The 13,932-nt window shown below is 51.3% G+C and overlaps 1 protein-coding gene across 1 annotated transcript; it reads right to left on the bottom strand.

The window, feature by feature from the left end:
- Positions 1 to 1,129: 1,129 nt before the first annotated feature.
- Positions 1,130 to 13,071, bottom strand: LOC309588971 (microsomal triglyceride transfer protein large subunit-like; the record flags this gene model as incomplete). Its single annotated transcript, XM_082308801.1, has 18 exons — positions 1,130 to 1,277; positions 1,567 to 1,737; positions 2,036 to 2,160; positions 2,478 to 2,705; positions 3,137 to 3,258; positions 4,366 to 4,463; positions 5,079 to 5,293; positions 5,424 to 5,636; positions 5,764 to 5,871; positions 6,320 to 6,485; positions 6,877 to 7,034; positions 7,723 to 7,876; positions 8,174 to 8,313; positions 9,994 to 10,101; positions 10,755 to 10,862; positions 11,322 to 11,465; positions 11,671 to 11,852; positions 13,005 to 13,071. The coding sequence occupies 18 exons, from the start codon at positions 13,069 to 13,071 to the stop codon at positions 1,130 to 1,132; spliced, it is 2,655 nt and encodes an 884-aa protein (XP_082164927.1).
- Between the last annotated feature and the right edge of the window lie 861 nt (positions 13,072 to 13,932).

Here is a 13,932-nt window from a genome sequence, read left to right as displayed (position 1 = left end):
CCATCTCCTTCCAGCCTCTGCCAGCAGCCGGTGGGTCTCCAGCATTTTTTTCTGCATTTTTCAGCTCCATCTTCAAGACAATTCTCCCTGTTTCAAGATGAGGATTGAGACTGCTGGTCCATGCTCTTTAGAACGGTCTCTTGCAATTTGCTACACTATCCCTCGCTCTGTTTTAACTTTGCTTTCATTTCCCCAATTTTTGGGAAAGCTCTGTGGGCTGCATTCCTCTGCCTTGCTCCTTTGTTTGTTTGTTTGTTTGTTTTCTCCAAGTGTGAATCTGACCCCCACTGAAATACAAGCTGTTCCCTGCCCCGGCCTCATCCTTGCTGCCTGATGTGGCACCAGTCACATCCCTGGCAACAGAGTGCAAATTCCCCCCAGGAGTAAGAGGATGGCACCAAGCTCTGAGGGAGCTGAGTTGCCTTCATATGCAAATAAATGCAAACAAACACCTTCGATTAATCTGGAAAGCACACAAAATAATTGGCAACAGGTTATGCAGCATTTTGTCTTGCTTCTCTGCCCTTCTCCCTGGGGATCATTCTGGGGTGGATGTCTCTGTGGTTGCATTAAAAAAAAAATTAATTTAAAAAGCCCACACCTCCCTCAGAAATAAAATTTTGCATGCTCCTAGACTCTTTTGGCAGCTGCAAAACTGTGCATTAAAGGAGGGTCATTCACTCCCTCCGTGGGGATCCTCTTCCCTGCCGGCTGCAGATGTGCTCTCTTCTGACTGCTTTGACAAATGGGGAGAAAACAGCAATTTTGGGTATAGGCTTGCAGAAGGGTTTCTTAGGCTCTGAGAAACTCATTCATTTGCAAAGGCGGCTGTTTTTCACAAGGACCAGTTTGGCTTCCAGCAAGCCCTTCCCCTGAAGGGGAAGAGTTCAGGCAGGGGAAATCTCAGCCTTCGGGGTGGGGATGGCAGGCTTGGCTCCCCCAGCCCCAAGCAAGGGGTGCCTCTGGCTGTCCTGCAGCAGTTGCTCTTCTGTGCTCTTCTGCTGCCCTTATTGCAGCATTTTTCTTATTAAAAGATGGTTGTGGAGGAGTTGGGCAGAGCCTTTGACAGCTCACATAGAACTGGGGTGTGTGGCAGGCAGTTATCCAGTCCCAAAGTGCTCCAATTCCGCTAGTCGTCTTCCGCCGTCAGCAGGAGGTTGCAGACCTTGGAGTTGGCCTGGTGCAAGGCAAACTCCCGCCCAGGCATGGTGCCCTGCCTGCCTTTTCGAGCGGTGCTGCTCTGGCTGCCGGCAGACTTGGAAACTGTGAAGATTTCTCTGTGGGACAAGGAGACAGCAAGATGGTCAGGAGGCTATGGCGGTGGTGGACCTCATTCTCCTCCCAGACCAGCATATTCACCTGCAGGGCTTCTTGTGATGGTCTAGGCATGGCACTTCCATCCCCATCACCATGAACTTGTGGTGTCCTTCACCCCCTCCTACTGGTTTTGACCCACCCTGCTCAATAAGTGCACAACCATTAATTCCCTCCTCTCCCCAAGAAGTCCTCTTTTCTCTCAAGCATGTCATGATGTTTCTGCAGTATCTGGCTGTATCCAGAGCTTACCTGTATGGGACCTGCTCCTCTTTCAGCTGCAGGCACATGAGCACTGGGCTGCTGGAAAACCTCAGGATGGTGTCAAACTGGATTGAGGTCTCCAACTCTGTCTGGCTTCTCAGGGTGGCTTGGAGGAAAGGGGCATCTAGTTCTGCCTGGAAATCAATGGCGAGACTTCCCCTGCGAGAGGGAAGCACGTGGGTCTGGTCACCAAGCCATGGCCCTGTGCTGGGCACCATGCACCGGCACCAAACAAACCCGTAAGCATCTTAATTTTAGGTCTGGCCATGGAAAAGGAGTGTGTAACCAATGCCTGCCAGACACCTAACCAACATGTCCACCAGGCAGGGCTGGACCCAGCAGGAGAAGAGCAGGGGCCTGTGGAAAGTCAGCCTAAGGTGGAACATCCCTTGTGCTGGGTGCTGAGCCCCCTGAGTACCCCGCATTCCCAGAGCCAAGCAAGTTCCCACCCACTGACCTTGTGCTGATGCTGGTTTTCAGTTCCTGCTCCCAAATGCTCACGTCCATGTCAGCTGAAATGTCAAGCCCCAGCCCGCCCTGGAGTTTGATGGCCACTTGGAGGCCAGACTGTAGAGGAATGACCTGGGAGATTGAGAAGTTGGAACTTGCTGTGATTGGACACCTCTCTTGGCCAAGCAGCTGATACTGGCAGTGACGCATGGCTGTGAGGACTATCCCAGCCCCGCAGCTGGACTTTCGTGGGAGGAATTCAAGCCACGTGTGTCCCATGGCAGAGCTGAGACATCTCACTGTTTTACCAACCCCAAGAGACCTCTGGCAGCGCCACCTTGCTCTTAGATGTGTATCCACAGTGAGTAACTTACCTAAAATCCACTGGCTCATGCTATGGGATTCACTAGGATTTGGCATGGAGGCAGGTCACCCAGCCCATCCAGTACCTGATGATGGTCCATCAGCAGGAGGTTCCCTTTGACCACACTTGTGGGTTCTCCGCTGCTTAATAGGACCTTGGCCATTAAGTCTGTATATCCCTGGAAGAAGACTATCGGCCGCAACCGAACATCAAAGAAGATGGCAGACATCCCGGCCATGAGCTCTGGCTCCTCTTCCCCTTCCAAGACGTTTTCTCCCAGCATTGATTCCATCCCTTGTGCTTCAATAGTGACCTAAAACGCAGAAGCAGAGACGTGCAAGCTGCATGCAGCAAAGCTGGAGAGTTCATTTTGTGCCCTGCAACGCTATTTGAGTTGCTAGACTTGTCCAGCCCTTGGACAGGCATCCTTTGAAGCAGGAGGATAGCGACGGAGTGGGCTGGATGGGGCATCTAAGCTATCCCTGAGCACTGTGCAGCTGTGGTGTCACATCCCCTGTTTTTTTGGGGGGGAGGGCAGGGGACTCCCTTCTCCAGAGCAGGTCTGTCTGGCTTCACATCGGTGATGAGGGGTATGCATTTGTGTATTTCTGATACAGGGCACACTGAGTGCAGAGCTGAGGTCAAGCACCATAAGGAGGTTAAGAGGGGACACAGAGGGGGCAGTGTCACTGCTGGGTTAGTGCTGCCACCCCCCTCCATGTACATGCCCTCCCAGCAGCACACCTGAGCAGCGCGAAGCTGCTGGCCATGGCTGAGCAGTGAGAAGTCAGAGACGCTCTTTCTCAGGAATCCACCCTCCAAAAACAGCAGGTCCAGCCCGAAGGTGGAAAGCAGGTCCTGGGTGACTGAAAGACAGAGAGATGCCCGTAAGCATCCCTGGGCAGTGCCTGGCACATCTCTTTTTGCAAATAAGTCACTGAACAGTGGTGAACCATAAATGTTCAGAGAGCAGCACCAGGGGATGAAGGCTGACAAGAAAATAAAGAGCCCATAGGTAGGATGTGCAAGGCTGGGATCCCGGCAAGCGTGTTCCCTGCGCCCGGTGCCACCAAGTCAGTGCTTAGCACAATGGGGCAGTTTCTTAAAAGAGCTTGTCCAGATTGATCGCAGAATTGGGAGGTCACAGGGTATGTTTAAAAGCAGGATCCTGAGAGCTCCTTGGTAATTTGTAAGCCTCCTCAATAGATTGTATGGCTAGTCCTGTAGAGCTGTCCTATCTATGGTCAGTGTGGCTGACGGGCGCAGATCTCATATGTTAGCCATTAAATATCTGGTAAAGCTAAATGATTCAGAGGGGAAAGCTTCTCTGCACCATCTCCTTCCACTCCTGCAGTAATCAAAGGATTTAGCAATGCAATGTTTCTCTTCCAGGTGTTGGCTAATTTGCCTCCACTGACCCCCTACAAGGCTAGACTGAGATAATTTGAAGTGGGACAGAAATGAGAGCTGAAGGGGGGAAGATTTAAGCAGATATTTAGCAAGTGTCGATTGTTGCAGTCTCTCTGAAGTTTGATGATTTTTATCTCAGTACAAGGATTCTCCTCTTTGAAGGGCTTATTAAAAATACCTAAGGAACTGAGGAATGGAGCTAAATATCTTGACTTATCAGGAAAAGCACAGAAACTCCCACCTACACTCTACCATTGGTTTCATCTCCAGCTGAAGTTCCTGTTTTAAATTAGCAGGATTTGGGGAAAGTATGTAGCACAGCCCAGCCCTCCTGCTGTAGAAAGCCGGGTGGTTGCAGGGGTGTCAGAGAAAGGTATATGTATCTCAGGTGATGGCAACCAGCCAGCCTCAGCTGGTGCTCGGGGACATGCTCAGAAACTTCACACTGAGATTTTGGGGCTTTTCTATAAAGCCAAGACCTCTTCTGAAAGTTGCCTTTCCCTGCCAGCCCGTCCTTTAGCCATTTGAGAGGACCATGGGATGAGTGTCCTCCATGGTGTCACCTGTCAGAGGTCCCGAGAAAGAAGAGGAGATGCCAGCTTTCGAGAAGAAGTTGTAGTTATTTATCCGTGGGTCTCTCATGATGTCTTTCATTATCTTCCTGGAAGCAAGAGGGAAAGGGTATGTCAGCACTGGGAAGAGAGAATGTCAGTGGTCATTACAGAAGGCCGTACGAAGAAGGAAATACAAATTTCCAAACTATTTCTCTCAGTTGCCCATGGAAGTGTGAGCAAAAAAGGAAACAAGCAGACATGGGCTACCCTGAAATTTCCCTCTCCTCTGCTTTATTAAGATAACCCAGTCAGATATTTTTGTGCAGCTTTGCTTAGCTCTGAAAAATGTTAGTGCTCAGTTCGTTTTGTGCAGATCGGAAGATTAATGCAGTTACAAATTGTGCGCTGCCCTGAGAGCCAGAGCTTTGGCCTCCAAGGACTCTGCTGAAGCCGTGAGCCTCGGTCCGTCTGCCATGGGGCAGGACGAAGAGGGACGCCAGGTTTCGGCTGGCTGGGCATCATCTGCATTAACAGCCCTGCTGTTTTCTTCCTCCTGCAGCTGGGAATTTCCAGGCAGCTCCAAGAAGTGATGCTAGCATGCACTCTTATCCAGCTTTAAAGGCATGTTGGGTCAAAAGCCACAGCTGGAGTGTGGAGGAGGAAAAAACAGCGATGCAGAGCTAGGGAGGGGAGAAAAACGCAACCTTCCCCTCCAGACCTACCTTGCTGGGTGGTAGTCGGTACGCAGGCAGTTCTGGACCTTCAGCAGCAGAAATGTCGCTGTCTCCGTCTCCAGCCCGTTGGCAGCCAGCAGGATGTTGATGACATCCATGGGCGAGGGCTCGTTATCTAGGAGGATTTCTGCAGCGGCCAGGCGACATGCTTTTTCGTAGCTCTTCCTCTTCTCGTGGAAAATCCTCCTCATCGCTCGTTTCACCTGGTGCGAGAGGGCAATTAAAATGGTGCTGTTAGGGTGGTGATTTGCAAGTGGTGGCTTCATTTGCGCCCCAATGGCTTGGCTTTGAATGGGAAGAGGAACACCAAGCCTTGGCAGTTTTGTTTCATACCTTGCGGGAGATGTGCTGAGCAGGGAATTGCTGCAGGGCAGAGATGGCTGCACTGGTGATAGTGGCGGGGCCCTCCTCAGCGTGATCCAGGAGGGTGGGTATGGTTTCGGGGAGCACTGCATTCCCCAGGGCCAGCAGGTAAATGACCACCTCGGACTCTTCCTTAGCACCTCTTAGCCCCCTGAGGATGGTTTCCACCCCACGCTCCACCTCCTGCTCAGGGTTTGCAGGAGGGCAGAAGCGGAGGAGAGTGAGGTGAGGGACAGGAGACATTCTGGGCACCCCCGGAGGAGGGTGGGGGTCTGAAAAAGCCAAGCATGGGGGTTTGCAGAGGACCCACCTGCAGCCCACAGAGCTTCTGCTGGCACAGCTTGCCAACCAGAGAGCCCATGGCAACTATCCCTGTCTCCTGGACCTCAGGGGCCAGCTGCTTCCCATCCAGCTTGTCCTGGGCACCGGGAAAGGGGTATTAGGAAGCACGAAAAAAAATGGGGAAAGAGAGAGAGAAGGGGTATGTTTTACCTCTTATCTCAAAGCGTTTACCAAAAAAGTAAGGAAAAACTAGTTCTTATCTGCCTTGAAGGAGAGGCAATGCACAATTTAATTGGATAAAATGCTGATTTTTCACGGTGGCTTTTAATTAAGCTTTTATTATCTGTAATGCACTGATATAAAGCACTTTTGGCTGAATGCTTTTCCTCTGAGGAACATCTAATCCCATCGCCACTGTCCCATTAAAAGCACATAAAATAATCCCATAAGCAAGATATATTTCTACAGAAGCATATTTTCCTTTTTCAGGAAAACATGCTCGCTGTTCCCTCCTGCCTGAAATGGGGTGAGGATCCATCTCAGACTCAGGATGCTCAGGGAGGGAGGGAAATATCCATACTCACTAACACCAGTCGGAGAAGCTCTCCTGAAGGCCGGGGAGAGAAAGCTGCTGCATAGAGAAACTTCTCCAGCAGGGACTTGGGCTCCTTGCCGAAATCCAGAAAGTCCGAGAGAGCTTCCAAGGATGCCACCGACTGTGCGGCCACCGCTGCCTCCACGACGAAGGGGCTGGAGCAAGAAGAGGGAGGTCATCAGTGGCATGAGCCCGGCCCCAGCACCCGCACTGACAAGGGATGGATGCTATGGCCATGGGTGGATGATCTGTAAATAACAGATCTCCAACAATATTTGCAGAAAGCCTTGTTGGAGCATTCGCTCTGCTCCAAAGCCGGCCAAAAAAAAAAAAAAAAAAAAAAAGCCATGCAATGTTTGTCCAGAACAGGCATTAAGAAAAAAAACTCAGTATGTTTGCACTAGTCAGGACAGCTGCCTGGACTAGGTATGGTGTATGGACCAGCACCAAATGACCCTAGTTGCCAGGGCCAGGAATGACCCTACATACCAGGGCTCTACATGTACAGAAAGCCAATTTTGGCAAGATAGCTCCTGGGAGTCTCACAGCATCTCCTCAGGCGCTCTCCTCAACAGCTGCAGAACATCTCTCTTCTTGGCGCTGCGCAACATCTGGATGAACCTCTGGAACTGCCACGTGGTGGCCGCCTTCGAAGTGTCCATTTTGACTCTCTGGCTGTCAAAAGCCTTCAGGTAGGCTCTCAGCTGCAAAGATGAGGTTTGTTAGGTAGAATTTAGCTTCTTTTAGCCCTGATCCTGAATCATGAGGTAATGTTTATACTATGAAAATATTTAGGAGTGGGAGGGGCCCATGGGGGTCATGCAATTACCTGTGAGTATCTACTGCAGCCTCCCACCCCCACCGCTGATGACTTGTGCTGAAGCCCCAACGCCCCAATTTGTGGTATGTGCCAGGAAAAGAGCAGGAGAAACTGTGAGCATCACCAATGCTTAAAAGTCATTGCAATTCCAGATTTCCTGGGTGAAAAGCCTGGAGGACTTGAGGAGGCAGAAATGACCCCGTCTTTGCCCTTGCTAGCCTGACCTGTGGTGGAAATGTTTCCTGACCTCAGACCTGTGATGAGTTTAACCGGATGTGCCAGCTGTGCACCAGGTTGCTTCTCCCATCACAGAAATGCAGCTATGTCTGGGGGGACAGAGGGGTCCTTCCACCATGGGTAGCAACCTTAGACACTATTTGGGAGAGGTAACAAGTCAGGCTGATGCCCTACAGTGCTTCTGGGGCCGCATCGTGCCTCGACAGTGGCAACCAGCCCCTCCAAATGCACCACTGTCGTTTATTCCCAAATCCTGCAGCCTTCTCCTGCCTGCCCAAGTGCCCAGCTTGGGGGAGAGCAGCTGGTGAGTTTTGGGGGTGGGTACCATCACTGACCGATGGGCAGCGTGTGCAGACCCTCCTGAAGGGCAGGCTGGCCATGCCCAGGGGCTGGTGCTGTCCCTCCGTGCCAGCCAGCGCGTCCTCGAGACTTTGTCCGGCCACCTCTGTTGGGCCAGGCATCGGAGGAGACACTAGCTGGAGCTGCTGCCTGTGGAGGAAGAAGTCATCGGGAAATGCTTTGTCATTTACACCCTCCATGGCTCAAAGGCTGGTTGGGTTCATTGCAGGGTTGGAGAAGGAGGAGATGCAGGGGGAAGCTTCCAAAAGGTGTCTGGTGTTCCCTCCGTGCCATGCTCAGCTGCTGCACCCTGTCCTCCTCGCTGCCTGCACCAGGCTGTGCCAGCCGAGCTGGCAGGAGGGCAGCGAACACTTTAACTCCGGCACATGCCCCTTCATCCCATGCCAGGCTACCCAATTTGGGCAGTGGTATGGGGACATCACTCACCTTGAACGGATTTTGATGCCGATGGTGGACCTCAGGGCTGGAGACACCACGTGGCTTTCCTCTGCCAGCACCCACTGGAGGAGGTTGTCTTTCACCATGTACTGGCTTTTGCTGGTGGGCTGCCACTCGACTCCAAAAATCTTGAAAAAGGAATAGCAAGGAGGAAAAAATGCAAACTTTTCTCTCTTCCCCTCTCCCCAGGAGATTTCTCTCCTCTCTATTAGCAGCAAAAGAGCTTTCCGGTCCACAAAGTCACCCGCTTCGCTTGCAAAATGTAGGAAAGGAAAATCCAGAAGAGCTCAACCTCTTCCCAGACGCGGGAGAAGGCAACACCGGGTGAGGACCACGGCGAGGGGATGCTCTGCCTGTGGCCGATGTGGGGAGACAGACTGGTGACACCATGCGGGCTTTCTCTTTCATTACAAGGTGGTGTCACCCTGGCTTAGCCACAGAAGGAAAGGGCAGCAGAGGGAGCAGGAGATGCTCCTGCCTGGTGTAGGGGAAGCCTGGAGACTGCAAACTGGAAATAAATGCCTCCCAAAGCATCGCTCTTCCTTTAGGTCCATTAGACAGCGTTAGCTCCATAGCTGCTCCATAGCTGCCCCAAAACAGCTGCACGGTATGGGAAGAGGTATGGCCCTCGATGCCAAAACCCACCTCAACCTGACGAGCATCAGCAAGGACATTCTCCAAATGAAAGAGAAAGCTAAGCAACAGCAATTTCCACCGAGCTCATGCCAAAAAGTGCTCGGCTTCCTCGCTGTGCTGCGTGGTGACCTTGGGGAAGCTCGCTGGCTTTTTTCCTTTCAAAAGAAATGATGCACTCGCTGGACTTCACCTCTGTCTCGTCTCTCCGCCCCAGCGAAGGGAGCGCTGGTCATGCCGGGAGGTGCTATCGGAGCAGCTGGGCTTGCATGTGGCAGGTCTTGGGGAAGGGAAAGAGCTGAACCATGTGCAAGCGGTGGTTTTTGACAGCAAATGGTATTAGCAATAATAATATCACTATTTTAATAGAGAGTTTTTTATCCATAGGCTTTGCTTTTTACAGATCTGGGCAGCATCATTATTTTGGTGTCACAGCTATGGACACAGGCAAGGTCCAGAGAGCTGCCTAAGTTGTCCAGATGGCAGGCTTGTGGGAAAACCTTATTGCCAAAAATGTGCTATGCAGGGTTTTATTATTTCTTGGGTAAGTTTGTCATGATTCATACCCCAGAAAGCTTTTATTATAAGAACACTCAGAGTTTGACTGCCAGGTGTCGAGACCCCTGCTGAAGCCCATGGGCTCTCTGTGCAGTGATGTCCATTTTTATATTGTATTCAGTAGAATTTATATATTTTTAAAAAATGGCAGGCATAACTGCATTAAGACCCACAGAGTTTCATCTATTTATGTCAGGGCTGATCACGGGCTACCGCTTTAAATGAAACAAGTAGCGGTCTTTGGTCCTGTCCCCTGTCAACCTAATCCCCAATCCGATGAGTCTGACGTCTAGAAAACATATCTGTATGTCCACTTTCCCAAGCAGGATTAGCTGACAGGTCAGAAGTGATAACAAGAATGGGGATGGGATGACCCAGGACATCTTTTCTGCTCCTACCCGCCTCAAAACCATATGCTCCTCCTGAGGTATGTTGGTACATCCCACTTTGTGTGTGGGTCTAGGAGCCGGAGACCCATCCCAGGCTGGTGCAGAAGGCTGAAGCCAGCTGGGAGAGGGACGCGCAGCCCACCTGTAGGAAGACTTTGGGGACAACCCTGATGTACTTGATGTAAGTTGAGCCCACCACCGCGAGAGCAATGGACTTGCTTTGTTTACGGAGGCGAATCCAGACTTCGGCTTTGAGCAGCTGAGGAGATCTTTTGTCTTCGTGACGGAATGGTTGGACACGGTGTACGTGACTTGGCAGCTCCCGGAGACGTCCTCCTGAAACACAAATGTAAGTGACCATGGTTAAGGGGATCGGCTTTGACTGAGCCTGAATAAAATGATCTGTGTAGAGGACAGACACAAAGGACAAACTAATAAATAGAAAAATCATCAAAAAGCTAGAAACTGGGCCGTATTTGGGGGTGCTGGATAGCTCCGAGTCCATCTGGGCAGGAAATTTGCTTTTGGAAATTTAGGCTAACATCATCATCAGCACCTTTGTGCCTGCATTTTGGGTTTTGAGGTTATTTCATGTTGTTCACAGGTCACTACAGCATCAGTTGAGCTCCGGAGGGAGGAATTTCCCTGCCATTTGCCAGCTGCTGGCTGGGCTGGGCAAAGCAAATCCTGCTTGGCAGAAATTCTTGGAGAGTTTTTTCTCCCCTTTTCCTACTGTCCAGGGAAAGACAATGATTTTGTAAGTGTGCCCATTCCTGAAAATCATCTGCAGAATATTTTAAATCTTCTGTCTTTCCAATAGTCATCCTCGCTCACAGCCCAGGAGCAGCTGGATCAGCAAAGTCCATGATATTTATCCTGAATTTTGGCTCTGCTGAAGCACCTCGGCTGGCTGTACTTTGGGGCCAGCTCTCCTGCTGTGGTATGGTCCCTGGCTTTTGGGCAGGATCTGGCCCTGGCTCTGCACCTACCTCCACTGCGGTGCCAGCATGGGGCTGGAGCTGGAGCAGACTGACGATGCCTCGCTTCAGGTTTGAGACCAGGATGCTTTCTGTTTCATCCCCGTAGAAGGCTTTGACCTGGGAGGGCAAGAGGGACGGCTCTGGGGGCCCTGTGGGCTCCCTGCTGCCTTCCCTGCTGAAAGGCATCTCCCCTGCAACCTAAGCAACACCCTGTAGATACCCAGATATTTGTCACAAGGAGGACCAAATCCCTCAATAGCACGGGCTTTGTGGATGCATGCCCACAAATTTTCCCCTTTTTTCCTCCGATGGTTTTCACAGTTAGGACCGAGGCCCTTTTCACATGGGATGCTGCAGCTCCAGCTGAGCCTCCAGCCCCTTTGGAGGATGGGGCTGCATCTAGGATCACACTGGACCGTGCAGGAGACCTGCATTTTCCACCCTGTCCGGTTCCCTGTGCTCTGATATGAAACCAGAGGTGGAGCAGGAGTTCGTAAAGGCTTTGTAGCTGGGAAAATTTGGGATGTGGGCAGGTCTGCAGAGGGCATGAGCGAGCCTAGGACGTGTCCAGCTGACCTTCCCGCTGCTCCAGGAGATGAACACTGGCTGCTGGAGCTCTGCCCGTGCCTCCTGGCTCAGGGCAATCTCTGCAGGGGGACCTCCAGTGCCATCCTGGCTCCTCTCCTCTTCTGGCCTGTGTTGGGCTTTCAGGTCACGAATCTATGACAGCAGAAGACGGCAGAAAGCAGTGACCAAGCATGTCTGCTCCAAAGTTGCTATGCATTTTACCTGCAAGTGGTGGCCTCTTGGACAGAGAGGTCATGTTTCAGATGGCTTGGGCTAGAAAGGGAATGGGGTAAGGAAAGACAGCATCACTGCTCCCAGGAGGAATACCTGGCTGCAATGGCTTTACTACCTCACGCACCTGCACCTGGAGCAGCTCTTCCCCACCTCGGTCCCTCCAGAGCCGGTGCAGCTGGACCAATGCCTCAGCCCGCAGCCAGGCTCCCTGCGGGGACTGCGTGGATGTGTGGTCCAGCTGGACGTCTAGGGTATAGCGGTACTGATACAGCATCCCAGGCTGGAAAGAAAGCGGCTGCAAATCCCCTAAGGAAAGATGCAAATGTTGAAGGTACACAGCCACAGACCTCAGTCCCTCTGCTTGCTGCAGCCAGCATCCTCCATCCTACAGAGGACCTGGACTTGCAGGGATGCTTGCGACCTGCATCATTTTGCCTCCTGGAAGTGTCATTTTTACGCTGAACAGTAGGTATAGCTGACATGTTTAGGGGAGAACATGGGAAGGTTTTAATGGGAAATTATTTGTGCCTGTGGTTTGGATATTTGGGTGTTCTCGGGGTGACAGCTGATTCCCGCTTGCGTTTCCAGTCCTGCCTCAGAAATGATGGCCAGAGTGGGGGCCCTCCATGGGGACTTCAGGACTTTTTGAAAGTGCCAGAGAAACACACTTCAAACCTGAAGGAAAGTTTCCTGAGCGTGCCCACGGACAGGAGGGATGCGTTGAAGTGTCTTTTCAGCATTGTGCATTAACTGGGGCAACTTAGCATTTTTATTTAGGGGAGAAGACAGGCCATATCGTTCATATTGTGTGTTTCCCATTGGAACTGCCAAATCTTAATTAAATTACTGACTTTGTGATGAGGCAAAATGAAGCTGATGGGGCAGCTTCAGATCAAAACTCCCTGCTTCAATCTTATTTATCTAGAACTATTTGGACTCGCTTCTCTTGTTCATATAAAAATATGATTGTAGGGGGGAGGGTTGCCTTTGCCATGACATAACCAGTCTAATTGATTTTCTAAAGTAATTTGAAATTCTCCTGCAAATCTGACGCACTTGCTAGCTTTCTGAAATGTTTTACAGTTTTGCTACTTTTGTCATAATGATAAATTAATGGAGGGAAATCCAGCTCACTCCCTGGGGCTTTCCCCCATGGGTCAGACTGAAGAGTTTCTGTATTTCTGCACTGTGTGCAGTTTGAAAAGCCCCAGCTCTCCGGTTTTCCTCACCCCCCCACGGAGGACTTCCACGGTCTCAAAAAATTTCCCTGCCTCGGGAGATGCTCAGACCGTTCGCAGTTGTTGTGGCAATAACTTCCCTTCCCAGCCGGAGACTGGGGAGATGTTGCATTACGGCAAGCCCTGGGAGGCTCTTTGTGCACTGGGATGAGCATCCCACCTCTTGGGGCATCCGGACCCCATCGTGTCCCTGGACCCGAAGCAGCCCAAAGTCTCTTACCTTTTGCTGTGGTCACGAAGGAAAAGCAAAGCAGGCAAATGTATCCCAAAACCGCCTGCGGATTCATGGTGGGCTCTGGAAGCTGGGCGGGAGATGGAGAAGGAAGGGGGGTGGGAGAGGGACTATACAACAAAAGTGGACAAGATTTGCAGCGTCAGGCGATGGGGCCCGACCTTCTCCCTATCCCCGCCTTACACACCCATAGAAAAGCAAATAATTAAACCTTTGCACCAACCCCCAGCAGCCATGGAGGATTTGGAAATCAGCTGAGGTTTGCCAAAGACCGGCGGGAGGGGAGGAAAGCTGCAAAAAAGAGCTGCCAGAAGCATTGCGGGGTGGAGAAGTTGCCAGTTTGCCTTGCTTTGGGAGGGGGATGCTCAGAAAGCTGCTCCGGCCCTTGGTGAACCATCCCTTCCCACCAGAAGGAAAAGGGAAAGAAATGGTTGCTTTTAAAGGAAAAGACCCAGAAGGGGGAAGGCAGAAAACTGCTTTTCCATCTTTTTAGTTAGAGACTGGGATTTGCAGCCTGAAGGCTCAAGTTACTTAAAGGGCCAGGCTGGAGGGGGATGGGGAGAGCCTGCTGATGGGTCGGACTGTGAACACTATTACCCCCCCAAAAAACAGCATGGGAAAGGGTTTAGGAGATGGGTGCTTTGCTGGTTATGCTCCACACAGCCTGTTAACCCCTTGGCCCACCAACCCTGCATTTTTTTTTTCCAGGCATGATCTTTCTGATTGCTTAGTTTAATTAGTTCCTAAAGACACTACAGACTGCAAAGGGTTAAAGTCCCTACGAGGTGGTGATGGAGTGGCTTGGAGTCCTGTGAAGTCTTTTTCCCAAAAAGAGCAGGCAAGCGGGAGAGTGCAGGGCACATCGCACCCTTCTTGTACGGGGATCTGAGAGGCAGTAATGTCATTATGGAAGCGA

This window comes from Platalea leucorodia (assembly GCF_965183815.1).
Source record: "Platalea leucorodia genome assembly, chromosome: 4".
In the NCBI taxonomy this organism is placed as follows: Eukaryota; Metazoa; Chordata; class Aves; order Pelecaniformes; family Threskiornithidae; genus Platalea; species Platalea leucorodia.
This window is presented reverse-complemented; position numbering and strand designations above follow the sequence as displayed.